The 22945-nt window shown below is 54.1% G+C and overlaps 2 protein-coding genes across 2 annotated transcripts; one reads left to right on the top strand and one right to left on the bottom strand.

Moving 5' to 3' along the window:
• The first annotated feature begins 2341 nt into the window (after window positions 1-2341).
• TKFC (triokinase and FMN cyclase) lies at window positions 2342-9455 on the top strand. The gene is made up of 15 exons (XM_079707996.1): window positions 2342-2450; window positions 2525-2706; window positions 3997-4075; window positions 4350-4439; window positions 5125-5159; window positions 5236-5320; window positions 5412-5501; window positions 6264-6380; window positions 6720-6839; window positions 7013-7150; window positions 7908-8014; window positions 8119-8222; window positions 8335-8368; window positions 8472-8558; window positions 8915-9455. Exons 1-15 carry the CDS (start codon window positions 2357-2359, stop codon window positions 9074-9076), a joined length of 1524 nt encoding a protein of 507 aa, XP_079564122.1. The 5' UTR covers window positions 2342-2356; the 3' UTR covers window positions 9077-9455.
• Window positions 9456-11327: 1872 nt separating this feature from the next.
• CYB561A3 (cytochrome b561 family member A3) lies at window positions 11328-18101 on the bottom strand (the record flags this gene model as incomplete). Its single annotated transcript, XM_079707997.1, is given in 6 exon segments — window positions 11328-11468; window positions 11471-11519; window positions 12799-12955; window positions 13690-13844; window positions 14499-14707; window positions 17918-18101. Coding segments are annotated over 6 exon segments (783 nt in total). The 3' UTR covers window positions 11328-11439.
• Between the last annotated feature and the right edge of the window lie 4844 nt (window positions 18102-22945).

Below are 22945 nucleotides of genomic sequence, written 5' to 3'. Positions count from 1 at the left end.
ATCTGCCTGTTTCTTCACTGGGCTAATTTTCCTCCATAGGGTTGTTGGAAGATTAAATGAGATGTGCTTGAAAGCACTTAGAACGAGGTGTGGCTCACAGTCACTGCTCTGGCCCCCGCCAGACCCAGGAAAGGCCAAAGTTTGCATGAAGGAACGGAGTTCTGGCAGGCTTGGGGAAGGGGCCTCCGGGAAAGCTCAGCTGCAGGCTTCCCCCAGGCCACCAGGCGATGCTGATAGCCTGGCCCTCTCTGACCCTATTGGGCACCAGTTTCACTGTTTGGGACAAAGGCAGGAGCTGCACACAGTCTACAGACCTCATTCAGCTAGCTCCAGCTTTTCAGAGCTGGTTGAAGAAGGGAGTAGCTCCTTTGCACTCAGTTTTTTGCTATATAGCGGGCATATACTCTAGTTTATTAAATCCCTATTTTGCAGAGGAAGCAGATGGGTGTGGGCCCTGTCTGGCCTCCTCCCCTGGCACAGGAGCGCCAACCTGGGGCTTCTCCTCCTTTGACAGAAGGCTGTTGGGCCCCAGTTTTAAATTTTATTTTACTTTATTTATTTTATTTTTTTGGCCGCACCGCGCGGCATGCAGGATCTTAGTTCCCTGACCAGGAATTGAACCCGCGCCCCCTGCAGTGGAAGCTCGGAGTCTTACCCACTGGACCGCCAGGGAAGTCCCCCAGCTTCATTAATTTTTTTATGCTCGGAACTTCAGTTACCCCATTTTCTTTGTATCAGAGTCATTCTTCAGGATAAATTTAAGCCATAAATCAGTTACTGAATAAGAAGTTGCAAAATAAGAAATCATGGGAACATCCACCTTATAAAAAGATGCCTAATTCAAGGAACCACTGTTGCCTGGAGTTCCTGGGTGGGTGTGGGCTGGGGTGTGAGTCATAGCAACGTGGCTGGGCAAGATGGGGCTGCCCTGCCAACTCTACCAGAACCTCATCCCGCTCCTCTCCCACAGACCTCCAAGAAGCTAGTGAACTCAGTGGCAGGCTGTGCCGATGACGCCCTTGCTGGCCTGGTGGCCTGCAACCCCAACCTGCAGCTCCTGCAAGGCCACCGTGTGGCCCTTCGCTCTGACCTGGACAGTCTCAAGGGCCAGGTGGCACTACTGTCGGGTGGGGGCTCTGGCCATGAGCCCGCGCATGCCGGTGAGCACCCTGGGCCAGAGGTGGCAGTGGGCTCTGGGCAGAGTGGACAGGGGGCTCCTGGGAGATCTTTGGTGCTGTTAAGAGGTTCAGGACAGAGCCTGGCCCAGAATCAGGAGCCCAGTCCTGGCTCCGGCTCACCCACTCCCTTGAGCTGTGATCTGGGGCCAGTCGTGGCCTCTCTCTGTGCCTCAGTCTCTACATCTGTAAAAGCCCAAGGTGGGGCCAAATGACCTCTCAGGCCTTTCCAGCTCTGATAGTCGGTGATTCCGTGACTCCTCCTGGCCTCCCAGGCCCAGCTGACCTGCCGTCCCCTTCTCCATGAAGCCTGCCTGACTTTTCCAGCCTAGCGCAGTATTCCTCTTCCCACTGTGCATTTTCACATTCAACATGGACAGTCCTGGATTGTTTCCTGTTTAGTGCCAGGCATGTGAACTCTCCATGAGAGCTTGGGGATGGGGGCATGGGGAGGAGTAGGGACCAGGCTTTGTATCCTCTGTATCTTTCCTGTTTCTCTCTGGCAAATTCATCCATCCATTCAGCAAACATTCGTGAGCACCTATTGTGTGCCTGGCACTGTCTGGCCACTAGGGGCGCAAAAGTGACCCAGACAGGGCTTCCCTGGTGGCGCAGTGGTTGAGAGTCCGCCTGCCGATGCAGGGGACACGGGTTCCTGTCCCGGTCCGGGAAGATCCCACATGCCGCGGAGCGGCTGGGCCCGTGAGCCATGGCTGCTGAGCCTGCACATCCGGAGCCTGTGCTCCGCAGCGGGAGAGGCCACAGCAGTGAGAGGCCCGCGTACCACAAAAAAAAAAAAAAAGTGACCCAGACAGACAAGGCGCCTGCCCTCATGGAGCTTCTATTCTCCTTTGGGGAGACAGAAACCAGGTAAACACATAAATGAAAGAGATCATTCCAGAGCATGTAAGTGAGGTAGTGAAGACAGGAGAGCAGGGTAAGGGGACAGCAAGTAGCTGGGCATGGGTGAGTGACTACTTCAGTTGGGAGGTCGGGGAAGGCCTCTCCAAGGAGGTGATAGATCTGGGGAGAGCAGCACAGGTATCTTCTGCACCAAGTGCACAGTAGGGCTCACCAAACCATGAAGCCCAGGAGCGTGGGGAGCCCCAGGGATTGCAGGCACAGGTCCCCACCCAACACCCTCTCCCCACCTCTCTGTCTCAGGTTTCATAGGGAAGGGGATGCTGACAGGGGTCATTGCGGGAGCTGTGTTCACCTCCCCGGCAGTGGGCAGCATCCTGGCGGCCATCAGGGCAGTGGCCCAGGCGGGCACAGGTAAGCCTGGCATGCGGGAGGGGCTGCTGTGGGGAGCGCAAGTGCTGATGGGGCCCTACCGACTGCTCCCGCAGTGGGGACCCTCCTCATCGTGAAGAACTACACTGGGGATCGGCTCAACTTTGGCCTGGCCCGGGAGCAGGCCCGGGCGGAGGGCATCCCCGTGGAGATGGTGGTCATCGGGGATGACAGCGCCTTCACCGTCCTGAAGAAGGCAGGCAGGCGCGGGCTCTGTGGCACAGTGCTCATACACAAGGTGAGGGTCCCCTCCTGGGACACCACTGGCCAGCCCGTCCCAGCCCTCTCTCTCCAGGCAGCACCTGGTGCTGGACCTTTCCACCCATCTTCCCCCCCGCCCGCCCCAGGAAGCCACTCCTTCCCCAGTGCTCCCCGATCCAGGAGGGCCCCACTGTCCCCAAAACCACGTCCGCCCAGATCCAGGCATTCATCCTCCCGGCCCCTTCCCTGCCCTTCCCCACCTGCAGCCATCGCCCCGTCCTGGTGACCCTGCTCCCCAGCGCCTCCAAACACACATCCTCCTCCAAGCCCTGCCCTTCCTGTCTCAGCCTCGCTTCAGTGCTCATCTGCTCGCGCCCAGGTGGCTGCAGCTGCCTCCTCAGCCCGCTCCCCTGCCTGCTTCCTGCCCGCCCCCCAGTCTCTTCCCCACACCACCCAAGGGGTGTCTTTCGAAAATGTGTATCTGGCCAGGTGGTTCCCCTACAGAAAGCCCCCCAGGGTTCCCAGAGTCAACCCAGGGTCCTCGGTCAGGCGCCCACCACACTCTTGCCCCTCCTCCCTCAAGTTCCTCTCCCATCATCCCTGTGGTCCCCTCATGCTCCATTAACACCAGTTCTCTGTACCACTGGGCTGTGGCTCACCTTTGGGGCCTTGCCGCTGCTGAGTCGTTGGCCTCAAAAATCCTTTCCCTGTCCAGCCCCCCTTTGGCTTGGCTGCGTCCTACTATTCTGTGGAGGCCCACCGCCGACATCCCTCCCTCTGGGAGGCTTTCCCTCCCACCACACCAAGCACGCTAGGACCCCCTCCTCAGTGTTCCCATAACACCTGTCCATCATCGGATTTGCCACCTCATATGAAATGTTCAGTTTGTGTTGTCTCTTTCCCCAACCCCTTCCCAGACCGAGTTCCTTCAAGGTAGGGACTGTGACTTAGACACCTTTTTTCCCCTTTTCAGCATATACTAGATGCTTGGGAAAAAAGTGGGTAGGTGGGTAAAGTGAGCCACAGTGTATATGCCATGGAGAAAGAACTGTAGGCTAGGAATTGAGAAACTAGCCACCAACTGACTGTGTGACACTGGACAAATCATCTCCCCTCTCTGGGCCCATCTCTCCATTTGTAAAGTTCCTCTGGCTCTGGGATTCTTGAATATTCCTGGCAGGTGTCCTAAATGTGGCGGGCCAGGTTGTTGTGGCAGGACGAAGAGATTCCCTGTTCCCAACTAGAAATTCAGCTCCAGCCTGTCTTCTGCCCTCAAGTGGTACAGTGACTCCTTTCCCGTTGGGGGCCTATCTCTGTGTGGGTGCAGGTGGCGGGTGCCCTGGCTGAGGCAGGTGCGGGGCTGGAGGAGATCACAGATCGGGTGAGCGAGGTCGCCAAGGCCATGGGTGAGTGCTGGCCCAGGGCTCGGGGAGGAGGTGGGGGAGGTCGAGGCCCCGCCTTGGACCAGGAGCAGGTTCCCAGCAGCAGCACAGGAGGCCTCCCAAGTCACTCCCCAGGGGCTGAGGGAGGGTCTCCCTGCGGGAGCTCCTGAAAACAGCAGCCTTGGGTCCCCGAGCCAGGTTTCTCTTCCATCACTGAGATGAAGAGGCTTCCGAGGCATTGCTGCTGCCTGACGCCGAGAGCACAGTGGTCGTCCCTTTCATATCTCATTTCTCTTAGGAACCCTGGGAGTGAGCTTGTCCTCCTGCAGTGTGCCGGGTTCCAAACCCACCTTTGAGCTCTCAGCCGATGAGGTGGAGCTGGGCCTGGGTAAGCTTGTGACCTCCGCCCCCTCCCCGGTCCAGCCATGCATGCTCCCTGGGATTTTCCTTGTCTTCTGCCCTGGGAGCCATGTACCTGGTCTTTCTGCTCACGTGGAGCCGTCCCCTAGGGGGTCTTAGTATTTTTAAGTGGGTGCATGAGGCCCTTCTGGCCCAACGTGCCTGATTTCTACCAGCTTTGCCCTCCACACGCAGGGCTCTGGCCACAGGGGCTCTGTGCCTTACCCACCTCCTTGCCTGTGCTCCCACCATTCTCAGATACCCCTGCCCCTGCCAAGATGCAGCCTCTCTTTCAAGAGCCGTTCAGAGGCCACCCCAGCTGCAAAACCTTCCCCCTTCCTCTCCTGTGCTTCCCAAGTGATGGGCAGAGGCCTCAGCTGGCCTCTGTGACTGCCTCTAGTTAAGCTACTTAACTAGTTAAAAGTTAAGGGAACTAGGATCCCACATGCTGCACGGGGCGGCAAAAAAAAAAAAAAAAAGTAAAGTTCTGGCTCTCTCCACCACCAAGCCAGAGACGGTGTATTTTTCATTATTTTGCCGATTTCCCCCCAGCCCGCACTCCCCATGCCCACGTGCCTAGCCTGGTGCTGAGCGCTTAGAAAATCCTTGACCAGACCACACTGAGCGAATCCCCAGGCCCCGAGCAGGTCAGCAGTGCTTGCATCTATCCACAGGGATCCACGGGGAGGCTGGCGTGCACCGGATAAAGGTAGGTGGACTTCCCAGCGAAGGTTGGCCAAAGACCAAGGCCCCCAACGCAGCTCACTCCCGGCTCCCTCTGACAGATGGCGACCGCCGACGAGATTGTGGCGCTTATGCTGGACCACATGACGAGCTCCTCCAACGTGTCCCACGTGCCTGTGCAGTCCGGTGAGGGGCTGTCACATTGTCTCCCAGCCTTTCCTCCCCCTCTGGGAATGGGGCCCAGAGAGTCTCAGCTAGGTGTCATGTCTGCCCACAGGCTCCTCAGTGGTGCTGATGGTCAACAACCTGGGTGGCCTGTCATTCCTGGAACTGGGCATCATAGCTGACGCCGCCGTCCGCTCTCTGGGTGAGCCGCACGCTGAAGGGGACCTCCTGACCCCCAGAGCTTCTTCCTTCCAACCCTTTGAAGCTGGATGTAAGAAAAGCAGCTGAGGGGCTTCCCTGGTGGCGCAGTGGTTGAGAGTCTGCCTGCCGATGCAGGGGACGCAGGTTCGTGCCCCGGTCCGGGAAGATCCCACATGCCGCGGAGCGGCTGGGCCCGTGAGCCATGGCCGCTGAGCCTGCGCGTCCGGAGCCTGTGCTCTGCAACGGGAGAGGCCACAACAGTGAGAGGCCCGCGTACCACAAAAAAAAAGAAAAGCAGCTGAGATAGGGTCTTGCAAGGGTCCAGAGCATGGGCTGTACACGTTTGTCAAGCCCGAGTTAGACGACGGTCCCTCTGCCACTTAACTTGCTGGGTGCCTTGAGCCTGTTTCCTTGTCTGTAAAGAGGGGGTAATAATAGTACCTGCTTTATAGGGTTGTTGTGAGGATTAAATGGGATTAAACGTTATGTAACACACTTAACACAGTACTTGGGACCTGGTAAGAACGCAGTAACAGAGACTACTTATCTGCCCCTGTAGAAGGGACACCTCCAGGGAATGTGGTCATTCAGGTCATCACTGAGGGATGCCCCAAGGAAATCTGACCAGCTCCCTGCTGACGTCAGAGCCCCAACTCCCAAAGTTCTTGTTTTTCTCTTACTCTATTTCCTTCTCTGATGCTCTGGGGGGAAGTGCCCGCCCTTCCCTCCTTATCTCACACACTTCCGTGCTCTGGTACTGCAGAGGGCCGAGGGGTGAAGATTGCTCGTGCCCTGGTGGGCACCTTCATGTCAGCCCTGGAGATGCCTGGCATTTCTCTCACTCTTCTGCTGGTGGATGAGCCCCTCCTGAAACTGATAGGTGAGACCTGGAAGCTGGGGTCAGCGAAGCCAGGGCCCCCTGGAGCTGGAAGGAGCCAAGGGGACTTGGAGAGACCCCATCAGGGCTGACCATGACAATCAGGACCCTGCAGAGAGGCCCTTTCTGGCTTCCTCAGGCTTCTCCAGCTCTCACGTGACTGTGAAGGAGTTGGTATTAGGATCCTCCCCCGGGGACCCTCCCCTTTCCCTTGTACACAGTAGGCACTCAGTACTTGCTTGTTGCGGTGGAGGGAACTGGGCCACCAGGTGGGGAGTCCGGGCCCCACTTGATCCCTGGCCGGCCAGCCTGTCTCTAAGAGAGTCATCCTGCTGTCCCTAGATGCTGAGACCACCGCCTCGGCCTGGCCTAACGTGGCCAAGGTCTTGGTGACTGGGCGGAAGCGGTGCCGGGCTGCCCCCGCCAAGCCCCTGGAGGCCCCTGATGCCACTGCTGCAGGAGGTACAAGCCATGCTGTTGGGGAAGGTGGCCCAGGGCTTTGGCCTGCAGCCTAAAGGGTGCAGGGAGTGCAGAGGGGTGTGGAGGGGCCCTGGCACCCATACCTCCCACATGGGTCACGTTCGGCTGCGAGAAGGGCCAGGCAGGCCTCCTTCCCCACTGTCCTCCCTCTCCAGGCGCAGCCTCGAAGCAGATGGTGCTTGTGTTGGAGCGGGTGTGCGCCACCCTTCTGGGCCTGGAGGAACGTCTGAATGCCCTGGACCGCGCTGCCGGCGACGGGGACTGTGGCACCACCCACAGCTGTGCTGCCAGAGGTTGGTGCCAGGACCCACCTGGGGCAGCAAAGGGGGTGGTGTGGCACACTGATGGTGACATTTTGGCATTTCATGAGCCAGAAGGATTTCAAAAACATCTGGAGTGCTCACATGGGGTTGGCAACTTTTATTTTGCCAAGAGAGGTCGTTCACAAAACCTAGCATCCCTTTCACCTGTTTTCATAAAGAGACACTTCTAACACTACAAATGTAGGAAGGTTGTTATCGCAGAATAAAATGTAATATTTTACTAGATTATTCTAAAGGGAAACTCATTCTGTTCTTATTTTTCTCAGCCTAACCAGACTAGGGAAAAGTTCTTAATTTCCCAGCATCGTTGAATCAAGAAAAATGTATTTAGTGCCAACCACAGGTCAGGTGCTGCCCTGGACTCTATGGATAAAACAGCGAGCAAAGCAGATTAAAATCACTGCTATGTTGTGGCTTATGTTGTGGTAGGAGAGACAAACCAAGATCAAGGTAAATCAGTAAAAGACAAAAAAAAAGAAGCAGGGACGCGAGGAAGCATCATCACCTGTTGGGTGACTGTCGAGGTCCCTGTCCCCGACCTGTTCCCAGCTCTCTCCAGACTGCAGCAGGGTATAGAGGGAGCCTGGGAGTCTCTTCATGTTGGTTCCCTCAGCCCCTCCCGGCACCCATTCCTTCTGGCTGGCAGCGAGGCCTGGGTACTTGGTTGGAATCCAGGCAGATGGGAGGGTGGGTCTGTGAATTCCTCACCATCTCTCTCTGCCTGCAGCGATTCAGGGGTGGCTGAAGGAGGGCCCACCCCCTGCCAGCCCTGCCCAGCTACTCTCCAAATTGTCCCTCCTGCTACTGGAGAAGATGGGAGGCTCATCTGGGGCGGTGAGTGCCGGCAGCCCCCAGGGGCAGAGGGCTGACATGGACGGGTCCTGGGTTGGCCGAGGCCTGGGCCGGCCCCGTGTGCTCAGCATCCTGGCCCTCCCCAGCTCTATGGCCTTTTCCTGACTGCAGCGGCCCAGCCGCTCAAGGCCAAGACTGACCTTCCAGCCTGGTCTGCTGCCATGGATGCCGGCCTGGAGGCCATGCAGAAGTGAGCCAGGGACCTGGGCCTTAGACGGGAGTGGGCTGGGGGAGGTGGTGGATGCCACCCACCCCCAAAGTGATTCCCTGCAGGGAGCCTCATTTGTTCTCTTTCCTGGCAGGTATGGAAAGGCTGCCCCAGGGGATAGGACTATGGTATGTATCTGGCCCAGCCCTACCCCCTTTTGAGCGTAGAAGCCCTGAAGGCCACCCTCAGTGGCAGGGCCTGTCCTCAGCCCCTCTCCTTCACCTTGTCCAGCTGGATTCTCTGTGGGCAGCAGCACAGGAGCTCCAAGCCTGGAAGAGCCCAGGGGCTAATCTCCAAATCCTGATCAAGGCAGTCAAGGTGAGTGAGGCTGGGCCCAGCCACCCAGGGAGACAGACTCAGAACCGCCAGGCTCCCATCTCCACGCGGCCTTGAACAAGTTGACCTCCTTTCTGTACCTCAGTTTTCTTCCTTACAAATGGAGGAGAGCACCTGCCTCAGGGTTTCTGTGGGACTGAGAAGACATGTAGGGCGCCCACACGGGGTCTGCGACATAGCAGGCCCTTGGTGAAGGGTGGCCCCTTGCCTTGCTAGCAGTGTGTGGGATGTGACCTCTCCACCCTGGTGTCAGTGCTGGGACAGAAGGGTCCGGGTCCATGGCAGGAAGGAAACCTGGCGGCTGCTTCTTGAACCTGCTCCACACCCCCACCCCTCAGAGTGCAGAAGCTGCAGCTGAGGCCACCAGGAACATGGAAGCTGGAGCTGGACGAGCCAGTTATATCAGCTCTGCGCGCCTGGATCAGCCAGACCCCGGGGCGGTGGCGGCCGCGGCCATTCTTCGTGCCATCCTGGAGGTCTTGCAGAGCCAGGATGCGTGAATGCCTCCCCGGGCCTCACTCACTGCTCTGCCCAGCGGCCGCTGTCACTTACTTCTGCCTTAGAACTGTCGCCCTCCTCCTGCGCCTCTTGCCCTCGGGGCCCGTCTTCTGAGTTCAGCAGGAATTCCTCAACCAGCCTGCAGAATTCCTCCACTGTAGAAACTGCAGGCCCAGAGTGGGTCACTGACCTTTCCCTCTTCAGGGAAGGGGGAGTCCTAGGGTCACCAAGTTCTGCCCCCAGCCAGTTCTGAGCTTCGATGATAAGGCTTTTCCCTAGGTGGCAGCACAATCTGTAACTGGCAAAAACGCTAATTCGGTTTTAAGACTCTCTGTGAAAGGTCTTCTGCACCTGAGCTGAGTGTGAAAAAGCAAGCCAATAAACCACATGGAAGCAAAAGAGCTGCTGCTTCCTCTAAGGGACCTTTATCCAAGCGTGTGAACAAGTGTGCCCACTAACGCCCCCGACTAAGACCTCACCCCACCACTGAAATGCTCATCTCCCATCTCCTACTGCCTGAGACCCAAAGGCAGGGTCTGTGCAGCTGGGCCAACTCCACTGGGATCCCCAATTCTTGTGCTTCCAGTGCACACACCACACCTGATGGGTGTGCTTTTCTCAGCACTAAACTAACAGAATTCACTGATTCTTCAGGAATCAAATGGGCAAGTGGGTCTCCAAAAGGAAAAGAAATCACCATATTCTAAGGCTCAGCAGTAGAACAGAAACTGCCCAGGCCAGCCCATGGGTCTCTCTAGAGCCATCACTGATGGCCCCTGGGAGAGCAGGAGGGGCTGCTGAGTCTACGTGGTGTGTGGTGGAGACCGCACAGTGCACACCTGGCCCATACTTGGCGCAGGGGGGCAGTTAAAGGCACTGGCATGGATTCACTTCAGACATAGATATGACTTTGAATCCTGGTTCTGCTTCAGACTAGCTACATAAACTCAGGCCTATTATTTAGCCTCTTAGAATCTGTAAAATCCAAATGGTGCCCACCTCATGGGCACGTGGAAAGGATTCAAATGAACTGGTGAAGATAAAGGCCTCAGCAGTCCAGGTGCTCACTCACTGGGAGTCACCAGGATCACCGACACGTGCATCCAACTCCTTCAGTCGTCTGCTCCACCACCAGGTGGCCTCAGCTCATCACACTTGGAAGGGGGCCACCACTTACTTTGCCCAGACTTGGCTGCAGGCTTCCTCAACCCCTCGGCTTCCCTTTTTCTGCCCAGGGTCCCCTGTCCATCAGCCACACCACAGGTCCCTGACCACAAGGCACAGTTATCAGTGTGCACAGATGCACACACCCAGCAGCTGGGAAGGAAACTGGCATCCGACACCTGGACTGTGGATCCCAACTCTGCCATTTCCTGGCTGGGTGACCTTGGGGCAAGTCACTTACCCTTTTTGAGTGTCGTGTTTCAGATTATGAAATAGGAAACATCTCCTTCCTTGTAAGATAATCAAGTGCTCAAGGGCCATTCACTATTAAAGACATGCACACGAACCAAGAGTCACATGCGAGTCTAAGAAGACAGTCATGCGGTTCTTTGGTGTCTTCAGGTCTGCCCATTTCCGGGTCTGAGGGTCAGAACTAGCCCGAGGCTTTTGCAAGTTGCCCAGAGCTCACTTAACCACAGTTGTCATTTCAGCAGAGAAGGCTTTGATTCTTAAAAACACATTTAATGAAAATCAAGCTTCATTAGTGAAATGCCTACCCATGTGGAAAGAGGGGGAGCTGGTCCTATGATCAAGGTGCCTGGCAGTCATCCCAGTGGCTTTTGAGGGCTTCAGCCACTTGAGAAGTTGTCATAGTCCTCCTGCCAGCATCTGGCCATGTGGGGTGGGGTGGACAGTCAGCCTCATGGCCCCTGCCAGGGAGTAAGGCCCACTCGGGACCCCAGGTATCGTCATGCTGCTTGTCACCTAAGCACAGCAGTATGGAGCCTGGGACCTGGCAGGGCTTGTTTGGAGAGGGCAGTGCCAACACTTAGGAGAGGAGCAAGACGCCACCACAGTCTTGTTGGAAGAGCAGCGGCACACTCTGGCATCACACCTGAGACTGGGTGTGCCAGGCACGTAGCTATCGTGGGGGCAGGTGAGGCACTTGGACACTCGGTGAGGAACGCCTCTGGAGGTGGCCTAGCTCCCAGGGCTCTGCTGGGTACAATGCACCATGACTTTGGCACGTTTCATGGCAAGCTGGAGAGTGAAAATAGCTGAGCAAGTGCCCTGCCGAGAGAGCAAGGTTGAACCTGCCCGGGGACAGGCAGGCAAGCTTGGACCCGATGAGGGAAAGGAAAGGAGGCTCGAGGCACCCCTGCTACTCCTCCGTGGGACAGGCTGTTCTTGGGAGAGCAGGTTACCAGGGCTCATAAGGCTGTCTGACAGCACGTCAGTCGTAGGGAAGGGCCGGGATCCAGGCCCCAGTTGCAGCAGCAGCTAGAAGGGCACATACAACGCACGCAGACACAGAATGCAGCGACGGGAAACAACAGCAATGGGCAGCCAGCTCCTCAGCTTCTCCTCTGCAGAAGCAGCTCTGCCATTCTCCCCTGTCCTTCCATCGCCTCACCGTGTTCCCGCCCAGCCTCGTGTCCAGATGGGCTGGATGGAGGTAACAGAGCAGATGAAGCCTGGCCCGGGGCAGCGGCCTAAACTTCAAGGGAAAGCTGAGGAAGCATTGGCTCCCTCACTTTTCACGGTATGGATTGCACTTGATTCCCAGGTCATCTGAGCTCTCGGGATCCTCTACCACATCCCTAGGGGTGTGAGGGGAAGTGAGCTTGACTTCATGCGAGCAGGAGCGGTGTGAGCAGCCAGGGCAGGGAGGGCCTGGGGTAAACGAACGACCTGAGAGGTCAATGCCGGGAAGAGGTGGAGAAGCCAAAGCCACCAAGGAGAGCATGTGGGCAGCAAGCTGTGGAGACAGCAGGTCCACCACGGAGACGAGGGGAGACTGGACGAGAGCCCCAGGGAGAGCAGAGCTTCTGAAGGAGTCCAGACCGCACCACCAACCGCTCCTGGCAGCGCCTTCCTGCTTCACTCCCCGCCGTGCAACAGGGCCTGGAAAGACAGGCAGATGCACGCAGGTTAATGGCATAACGTCAGAATGGCCCCTGACCTGCAGGAGTCATGCCAGGCCTGAGATGCTCAGACCCCAACCTGCAGGGCGAGTCCCAGCCCATGCCACCACACCTTTCAGAGAAGCTCCAAAGCCCCTCAGCCAATACACACCCCATCTCGCCATGTCCCTCAGGTGCCTGCGTGGCCAAGAACAGGCAAAACGTGCTCCAAGCACTCAAACTGTCACCAAGCACCCACTAGATAAGCTCCCATCCCACTAGATGAGCCGTAAAGCTGAAGAAGTAGAAATTACCATACACCCCTCATCATGATCAAGCCCGTCCTTGGAGAAGATAAGGCTACACTTCCCCTCGTGAAACCACAGCAATTTGGGGAGGGGAGTAACCCCCATCCTCTCCCAGTGGACAGGCTCCCAGGAGCCTGAGCCTAAACAGCTGCACTTGCTGCAATGGCCAGGAGGTGCTGAGTCGATACTGGTGCTCCCCATCAGCCAGCCTAACCCCACCTTTAAGCAACTTGGCTTCCCACCACGTTACTGGGTTGGTCTTCCCGGCAAAGCCCAAGTCTTTACTGGGTGACCCTTCCCTAGACCCGGCCCTACCCCAACCTGGAATGGGAGACCAAAACCCCATACCTGTCTTTCGGCCTGCATCCCCAGCTCTGGGCGTTTCCAAGACGAAGCCAATAGGATATAGAGCACCAGCAGCCCGAAGACCACCACCAGCATCCCAGAGCAGTTGGCAAAGACAGCCTCACTGGGCAGGTTGGAGTACGAGTTGGTGCCATTTTTCCTGAGGATGACAAAACAATGTGGGCGCTCAAGAAGCTTTTCTACCTGTTTTTGTCCAATGCGAGACTCAGTGCCTCTAACAGAGGATAAGAAAAGCTTCCCAGGACCTGCTGTGACCTGGAATATCAACATACTTTCCAAGTCTCTGCCATGACAAGTGTCTGCAGAATGCTTTTTCCCTGTGAGGAAGCTAAAGCTCCCAGACATGAAATGAACTTGTCCAGAGTTACATAACTAGGAGATGGCACAGCCAAGATCTATACCCAGATCTGAGCTCAAATCTTGTTTGCTTTTCACTGCACCCCCACTACTTCAAAGAATGGAGAATGGTAGTGGTTAGGCATGCAGCCTCCAATCCTAACACAAAGCTCTGCCACTTACTGGCTGTGTGCCCTTAGGTGCATTACTAAACCTCTCTGTGCCTCTGTTCCCTAATGTATAAGTGGCAATGACAACAAATGTTGTAGGGCAGTTAGAGGATTAAATTTAAGATGTTTAGAATAGTTTCTGCCACAGAGTAGGTTCTAAATCACTTTGATGCTGGGTAAGTATTTGCTGACCAGTTTACCAATCTCAGCCTAAAGAAAGACCAATTCCATTAACCTTCCAGATCAGGAACGAGCCCCATCCCAAAAGCTTCCCTCCCTTGGATGGGTCCTATGATCATCGAGTGCATCTTCTGAAGACCCTGTTCCTTCCCCTCCACCTTAGAGTTGGGGGCCCCGTCCCACTCACAGACTGAAGAAAAGCTTCTCGTTAATGCCGGAAATGACAGATGCAATGGCCAGAGAGAGAATGGAGGCTCCAAAGAAGACGTGGATGGGTTTAAGGAGGCTGCGCAGCCGCACGGACGCCCAGGGCAGCAGGAAGACTGCAAAGCCCAAGAACCACTGTGGACACAGGAAGTACCTGATTGTACTGTGACCAAAGGCATGCCAGGTCATCCCACCCACCAGTGCCTCCTACCCATCAGTGAACCTTTGCCCTTCTCTCCCAGCTCAAACCTCCCACCAGGCATTGCCCCAGCACCACACCCAGCCTCCTCACTGGGGTCTGTTTGTCTTACACAAAGGAACGTAGGAATGTTACCTACATGAAATGCTTAGCTATCCCCAGTCTCCCGCAAACCCAGCCATCCTTGTTTGTCTCTGCTTCCTTCCTGTCCTGGCTCACAAAACTCCTCATTTGTACAGGGCTGACATCAGAATACGGATACTACTTCTAGAATTGCTTCTGGTTCACAGAAAGGGGGAAGAGAAGAGGGCAGAAAAGATGATTTAGAGTCAGTGTGGTGCGTGCTGTGACGGAGTTAGCTTAGAGCGCTCCAGCACCACAGGTGGGCCGTGTGAGGGGTAAGAGCAGGAACAGGGTGAATTCAGGAACCGCCAATCTCCCACAGCCCTTCAAACTGCCAATTCTACAGGATGTGCCCTGCAAGACCGTCTCCAGGCAGTAAGCAGAAGGGATATTTGGTGCTGATGCAAGTGAAGCCCCAACCAGAACTGGCAGCTGTGGGAATCCAAAGGAGAACAGAGAGTACCCACCTGACAGGCGAAGAGGAAGACAGTGGTGATGCCCAGCCAGCTGTGCAGGGAGTAGAGATTGGGGATCTTTCTACGGCTGTGGAAGTCAAAGACGGCGTGCAGCCCCAGGACAGTCAGGATGAAGGCCAGCAGGTGCACGGCTGCGTGGCCGAATTTCCAGGGCAGCTTGGGCCCTACCCATGACTGGGGCAGGCGGTAGACCAGTGATGCTGTAGGAGAGAGAGCAGCCCCTGGGCTCGGCCTCTTCCCCTGTGCTCACCCGTGCACTAGGGGACTTACCCTGACGTGATCCCAGACAGCCTCCCAACAAGAGAAGAAGGAAATGCTAGGACATCAGTGTCAACTCCTCAGCATCTCCCATCCTTGCATCATTTCTGGTATAGCCATCAACCATGAAGCGGGGAGACAAGGGACCATGATAAAGGGGAGGAGTAGGAGGAGGGACAAACTAGGAGTCTGGGATCAGCAGATACGAACTACTATGCATAAAATAAACAGTGGGGTTCCTACTGCAGAGCACAGGGAGCCATATTCAGTATCTTGTAATAAGCTATAATGGAAAGAAATCTGAAAATATATACATATATATGTGTATATACATATATACACACACACACACACACACACACACATATATATATATCTGAATCACTTTGCTGTACACCAGAAAACACAACACTGTAAATCAACTATACTTCAATTTAAAAAGGGGGGGTAGAACAGGTTTCATGGACTTGCCATTCTGTCATAACAATAATAAATGCCACTTGTATGCAGTTTTACAGGTTGAAAAGCAATGTCACATTCATTATTTCATCTAACTGAATGAATTCTCACAACTGAAGTGAGTTGTCAAGGACACAGGCTTCAAGGTTAGACAACCGAGGTCCCAATCCAGGTTCTTCCTCTCAGCTATTTGGCATCTTTCTAAATCTCAGTTTCCTCATCTGTAAAATGGAGGCAACAATAGAGCCCGCCTCACAAGCTTCCTGTAAGAACAAAAGTGGAAGGATGGCGCTTCCCTGGTGGCTCAGTGGTTGGGAGTCCGCCTGCCGATGCAGGGGACACGGGTTCGTGCCCTGGTCCGAGAGGATCCCACATGCCGCGGAGTGGCTGGGCCCATGAGCCATGGCCGCTAGGCCTGCGCGTCCGGAGCCTGTGCTCCGCAACGGGAGAGGCCACAGCAGTGAGAGGCCCGCGTACCACAAAAAAAAAAAAAAGAAAAAGTGGGAGGATGTATCCAAACTACACGGGGTAAGCTGCTATTATCAACGTCATCATTATTCCCATTTTACAAGTGGCGAAAAGGAGACTCACCTGGGCCCCAAGGCCTGCCTCTGAATGCACGGGGCAAGGATGGGTCTGGCAGGAGTAAGGAGACCCCTCAGGTACGGCCCCCGACTGTGCCACAAGAGGCTTCAGCCCCCGCTCCCTAGAGCAAGGGCTGGCAGGCTGCCGCTCACAGGCCAGGTGCAGCCCGCTGCCGATTTTCGTAATAAAGTGTTTTTACTCCATATGACTAAACATCATTTATTGAAAAGAACATCTTGTCCCACAGCTCTGCAGAGCCACCTTTCCTCACTTGTCTATTCACTTACCACTACCACACTTTTTTTTTTTTTGCGGTACGCAGGCCTCTCACTGCTGTGGCCTCTCCCGCTGCGGAGCACAGGCTCCAGGCGCACAGGCTCAGCGGCCATGGCTCACGGACCCGGCCACTCCGCGGCATGTGGGATCCTCCCAGACCGGGGCACAAACCCATGTCCCCTGCATCGGCATGCGGACTCTCAACCACTGCGCCACCAGGGAAGCCCCCACACTTTTTTTTTTTTAATTGGAATACAGTTGATTTACAATGTTGTATTAGTTCCAGGTGTACAGCGAAGTGAGTCAGTTATACATTTATATATATCTACTCTTTTTTAGATTCTTTTCCCATATAGGCCATTACAGAGTATTGAGCAGAGTTCCCTGTGCTATACAGTAGGTCCCACGCTGTCTTAACTACAGTAGCTTTATAATAAACCTGAATAGATGGGAGAGTAAGCCCTCCAACTTTGCTCTTTTTCAAAACCACCTCGACTAATCTTGGCCCTTTGCATTTCAAGATAATTCAGTCTGATTGTCCATTTTCACAAAACTAAGCAATGAGACCTTGGGGTTGAAATTAACCTACAAAACAATTTCAGGAGAATTTACATCTTTACAATGTTTAGTTTTCCAATCCACTTACACAGTAGTATATCCCTCCATTTATTTAGGGCTTCTTTAATTTCAATACAGTTTATATTTTTCTCTGTAGAAACGTTATATGGCTTTTGTTAGATTTATGCCTAGGTAATTAATGCTTATGGATGCTATTATCAAATTATATTTGATATTAAATAATACTTTAAATAACATTAATTTTAAAAATTTTACTTATTTTTTCCCAGTTTTATTGAGATATAACTGACATACAGCACTGCATAAGTTTGTGGAGAGCATAATGGTCTGCCTTACATACATCATGGAATGATTACCGCAATAAGTTTAGTGAACATCCATCTTCTTATATAGATACAAAATTTTAAAAAGAGACAAAAACTTTTCTTGTGATGACAACTCTTTGGATTTACTCTCTTAACAGCTTTCATATATAACGTACAGCAGGGTTAATTATATTTATCATGTTGTACATTATATCCCTAGTACTTATTTATCTTAAAACTGGAGGTTTGTACCTTTTGACTGCCTTCATCCAATTCCCCCTCCCCCCACCCCTGGTAACCCTAAATCTGCTGTCTTTTAGTATGAGTTTGTTTGTTTTTGAAGTATAATTGACCTACAGCACTGTGTTACTTCCTGCAACATAACATAGTCATTCACTATTTCTGTACATTTCAAAATGATCACCATGATAGGTCTAGTTATGATCATCACCATACAAAGATATTACATAATTATTGGCCACATTCCCTACACTGTACCTGTGCCTCATTTGTTTTGCAACTGGAAGTCCATACCTCTTGCTCTCCCTCACCTATTTCTCTCCTCCCCCCACCACTATAAATAAAGTTTTATCAGAACACAGCTACACACTTCCGTGTTGTCTCTGGCTGCTCTCACAACACAGTAGCAGAGCTGAGTAGTTGCAACACAGATCATAGGGCTTGCAAAGCCTAAAATATTTACTGTCTGGCCTTTAAGAGAAAAAGTTCGCCAACCCCCGTCCAAGAGTATCCATGCAGCTACCCTTCTCAGATGCTCCTGTTCGCACGACTTCCTCCTCCAAATGACACCTGGGCCCAAAAACCACCCACCCCACCCCACCCCCATAGCCCTGAACCCGACAGTGACAAAGGCCAGGATGGCGAGGGACAGCACTGCCCTGTACGAGCCCAGGCCACACCGTGTCTCCTCTGCTGACCTGTACTCACCAGCACTGTAGAACACCACCATGCCCGTAACCATGAGCACCGGGTGCCAGTTGAACATGAGCATGGTGCCATCCCAGGCAAAGCCACCTTGCCAGTACTGCATCCAATAGATGGTGGAGAGGATGCACATCAAGCCCAGGGAGCACAGCGCCACGACGGACAGATAAAACCATCCCACAGCCATTCTGATCAAGCACTCCTAGAGAAAGCGGAAATCACATGTCCCTGTTGGCTCAGGTGCACCCCACACGCAGGCTAAAGGAGGTAACATTGACCTTGCTCTTGGCCAGAAGGGTGGTTCCCCTGCCATCAGCCTGGGCACTGTCCCATGAAGCCTTGATGGCTGGGTGAACCCAATCTCTGGTTATGAACAATGAGTGAGGCCCCGCCCCAGCACCTGGCAGCATACAGTGCAGCCAGCTTGGGCCTAGGGCTGGCCCTGGAGAGAAGCCTCCTCTGCTGTGGCTGGATGCCAAGGCTCTAGATCCAGAGCCCTAGGATGCATCTCCCCTCACAGGACCAGAAGGTAAAGAATTATAACCTCACTCCCCATGAAAAGAAAGGACAGAAATCAAAATCCAGGCTAGATCACACAAATGCCCAGGCCTTCAGTTCTAACGTAAGGAGGCAAAAATCACAATCTTCACACTACTATTAGGCCACTTGGGAGAAAGTGCTGTAGGATCCCACTTCTGCAGCAAAGTTCTTCCCCAGATTGTGACCTCTGTGGGCTAATCCTCCCACTGGGAGGTAAGGTGGGGTCTTCAGAGTCCCCATTCGCCACACCTTTAATTGAGCAAAAGCCCCCAGCTGTCTCCAGACCTGAAACTTCTGCTTTCTCTTCTCTGGGGAAAGTCCAGAGGAGAAAAGAGGAAGCAAGAACTCATGATCTAGAAAGCAAGAGTTTATCTTGAGGTTTCCACGTGTACCTGATAAACGCAGAAACCAACCCTGGTTTCAGGCATGGCGAATGCCTAGCCCCCTAAGCAGCTGCTCTTAAAAGCCAGGCAAGTGTGCATGAGTTGGCAGGCAGTCTGCAAAGCCACAGGACGCCCCTGCTTTCAGCATGGCACAGCTCTCAAGGCAGGCACACTGCCCCATGGACTCAGGCCAAGAAGCTGACACAGTGGCTTCCTGCAGTTGAGGTCCCTCAGTCTGAACCAGCTAACAGAGAAGAGGCCCCTAAAATCAAAAACTCCCAAGGAGATAAAACACTTGACCCTCACCTTTATACCTAGTGGCAGGCTGACAGAGTGGTGGCCTGGACTCCAATTCTTATGCTCTGAGGCTCCTTGAGCAAATCACTTAACATTTGTAGGACTCAGTCTTCTCATCTGAAAGAAAGCCATGGCAATAGGATATAACTTACTGAAAGGCAGCTATGAGCAGACACCACACCAGAACCTTACACACATGATCCCATCTACTCACCTTGACAACCCCGTGTGGAGTTATCCCCATTTTATAGATGAGGAAACTAAGGCTCAGACAGATTAAATAGGACCCAGTAAGCGGGCAGGGAGTTTCAAACCCTTGTCTATTTGGTTTCAAAGCCCTCTGACCACAGGTTGTCAGATGGTCGAGAAAATGTATGTAAGGACATTGTGAGAGTACAGTATTATAATTTTCTTAGTATTGTTACAGCATTTCATCCTAATGACTAACAAAAACCTCAAGCTCATGGCCCCCATGGCTGCCCAGGCCTCTCAGTGGCCCCAATTCCATGTCGTGCCAGCTTTCTCCATACCAGGTGTCCACCTAACCACAAACAGATGCTAAGCTCTCACAAAGAGATCCAAGGTGGCGGTAATCTCTGAGAAAGCAAGATCTGAGGTCTGGGGGAAAAGATAAGCTTCCAGGAGGTTGGAGGGAGAAAACCATGCCACCTGATTTCTGGAAGCTTTCTGCCTTAGCTACTGAGCTCAGAGGTTTGCTACCCAGCCTCAAGAGTTATCCCCTTAGCTCCTGTAAGGGCAGCGGAAGTTTCAGGTCACCAGAGGTTCAATCATCCCCCCAGTGAAGTGTCAGCACAAAGGAGCTCTGGGTCAGCAGGCTCCATCCACTGAATAATATCTACTTTTTTCCCCCCTTTGTAAGAGGAAAAAAGAAAATATAATCCAAAAGGGACCACATCTACCCCCTAGAAGAGGTCCTGGATTACTGCTCTGGGACAGACTTGGAAAAGACAATGGGGACACTTCCCTGACAGATGGCTGGAATGTTTTACCAACAGTACACAGATGAGCCCTCCCTCTGCTCGAAATAGAGAGCAAAAGGAGAGAAAAAGAAGAATGCAGTGAAAATTGCAATCCAGGGCTTCCCTGGTGGTACAGTGGTTGGGAGTCCGCCTGCCGATGCAGGGGACACGGGTTCGTGCCCCGGTCCAGGAAGATCCCACATGCCGCGGAGCAGCTGGGCCCGTGAGCCATGGCCGCTGAGCCTGCGCGTCCGGAGCCTGTGCTCCGCAACGAGAGAGGCCACGGCAGTGAGAGGCCCGCGTACCGCAAAAAAAAAAAAAAAAAAAAAAATGCAATCCAAATGCTAAGAATATCCTCTCATTTATTCCAAGAGAACAGGATGTGCCCACCAGTCCTATTCTGCCCTCACTTGTAGAGACGCATTCTAAGACAAAAGTCGGCAAGCTCCTGTAAAGGGCCAGAATGGTAAATATTTTAGATTTTGCAGGCCATACGATTTGTCACAACTATGTCATCAACTCTGCTGATGTATTGCAAGAGCAATCATAAATAATACCTTCACAAATGAACATGAGCTATGTTCAAAAAAACTTTATTTATGGACAATGAAATTTCAGTTTTTATATCATTTCTACATGTCACAAAATATCATTTTCTTTTTTTTTTTTTTACCAGTACGCGGGCCTCTCACTGTTGTGGTCTCTTCCGTTGCGGAGCACAGGCTTCGGACGCGCAGGCTCAGCGGCCATGGCTCACGCGCCCAGCCGCTCCGTGGCATGTGGGATCTTCCCGGACCGGGGCACGAACCCGTGTCCCCTGCATCGGCAGGTGGACTCTCAACCACTGCGCCACCAGGGAAGCTCTCTCTTTTTTTTTTTTTTTTTTTTTTAACCATTGAAAAATGTAAAAACCATTTAGGCCAGCCAGATTTGGCCTGTGGGTCATGTTTGTTGACCCTGATCTAAGGAGTCTACTCTCCAACCTAACACACTTCTCAATCCCTTAGCAAAAAGGATTCTCCCAGGCTGCACTAAAACAGATCAGGCCCTGGGGTAGGAAGTGGGTATATCCTACTTGGCCCTAGCCTTAGGAAAAGGCTCTATTCCAAACCCTTTCACAATTATTTAGAAGTGCAAATAGATGAAGGAACAGGAAGTCTGTTTGTTGCTCCCACTTCTCAGATGAATGGTGCGGGCTTTAGGAATCCTGAGAACCAGATTTAGGGCTCAAGTCCTGAACTCTTATCTTACGGATCAAAAATATTCGAGGGGGCTTCCCTGGTGGCGCAGTGGTTGGGAGTCCGCCTGCCGATGCAGGGGACACGGATTCGTGCCCCGGTCCGGGAAGATCCCACATGCCGCGGAGCGGCTGGGCCCGTGAGCCATGGCTGCTGGGCCTGCGCGTCCGGAGCCTGTACTCTGCAGCGGGGGAGGCCACAGCAGTCAGAGGCCCGCGTATCACAAAAAAAAAAAAAAAAAAAAAAAAAATTCGAGGGCTTCCCTGGTGGCACAGTGGTTGAGAGTCCGCCTGCCGATGCAGGGGACACGGGTTCGTGCCCCAGTCTGGGAAGATACCACATGCCGCGGAGCGGCTGGGCCCGTGAGCCATGGCCGATGGGCCTGCGCGTCCGGAGCCTGTGCCCCGCAACGGGAGAGGCCACAACAGTGAGAGGCCCGCGTACCACACACACACACAAAAAAAATTCGGGCCCAAAGAAGGAAAGTGACTTGGCCACGGTGAGTGGCGGAGCTGGTACAAGGCTCCAGGTTCACTCCCCCTGTGCTCCAAGGACTCCTTACTTCCAAACGCAGCTTCCGTAAAGTCTGAGACTCAGGAGTGAGGGGCCCTAAATTCCACTCAGGAGGTAGATAAGCAAGGCCCTCCTTAGCACCAGAGTGATTACAGCCCCGCCCTTCGTACTGCGCTCTGGTCGGCCTCAGGTGTCCAGAGAAGGGTTCCAGGAACCCGGGGGCCGATCCCTAACTCCTCCGCCGGGACCAAGATCCCTTGGTCCCAGCTAACCTTGGGTGCAAATTAAGGCGAGTGGCTCCACCTGCTGACTGCGACTTCTGAAGAGCTTCTGTGCTTTCCAAAGAGCTTCCTTCCACCACCTGTGGAAGGAAGGGCACAGAGAACGATGTCCATTTCGTAAAAGAGAAAACTGAGGCCGAGCGAGGGGTCGCGACAGCGCGAAGCGAGGCACTAGCAGAGCCAGCACTCGAACCCAGGTCCCTGAACTCCCAGCCCGGGCTCTTTCTCACCCCCGAACCACAGTGGAACGCAGGGGTACTGGGGTCTCCGAGACCCGCCTCTCGCCACCCGGCGCCGGACCTGCCGCTCCCGAGGCTCCTGGGAGATGGAGTGAGAGACTCTCAGAAACGCCCGCTATCACCAGTCACAGCCGCTCTACAGCCACCTGCCGGGGCCGCTCCGTCACCTTATAGGCTTGTAGCACTTCCGGTCGCGCGCGCTTTCCGCGCGCGGCCGCCTGGGAAATGAAGTCCAGAGCCGCGGGGTCGCCGGCAGACGAGGTGCTGACACTAACTCCAGTTCCTCCGCGGGCGTTTCTTCCCCAAGCCCGGGCTTCCAGAGACCAGGAACGCCGTCACAGATCGGTCCTGTCCCTCACCCCCACCCCCTTGATTCCGTGGAAGCGGAAATGTTCGGGCCGACGCGAAGCCTCTGGCCAGGGGCTGGCCCTCGGCAAGGCCGCACGCGGGGTGGGCGGGAGACCTTGGCCCGCACCTGGGAGCCCTGGAACAGGGCGCAGCGACTCTGAGAGAGGGGCGGGTCCAGGAATGCGGGGGCCTAAACATGGCGACCGGGCGGA

Source organism: Hyperoodon ampullatus (assembly GCF_949752795.1).
Source record: "Hyperoodon ampullatus genome assembly, chromosome: 7".
Lineage (NCBI taxonomy): Eukaryota > Metazoa > Chordata > Mammalia > Artiodactyla > Ziphiidae > Hyperoodon > Hyperoodon ampullatus.
This window is presented reverse-complemented; position numbering and strand designations above follow the sequence as displayed.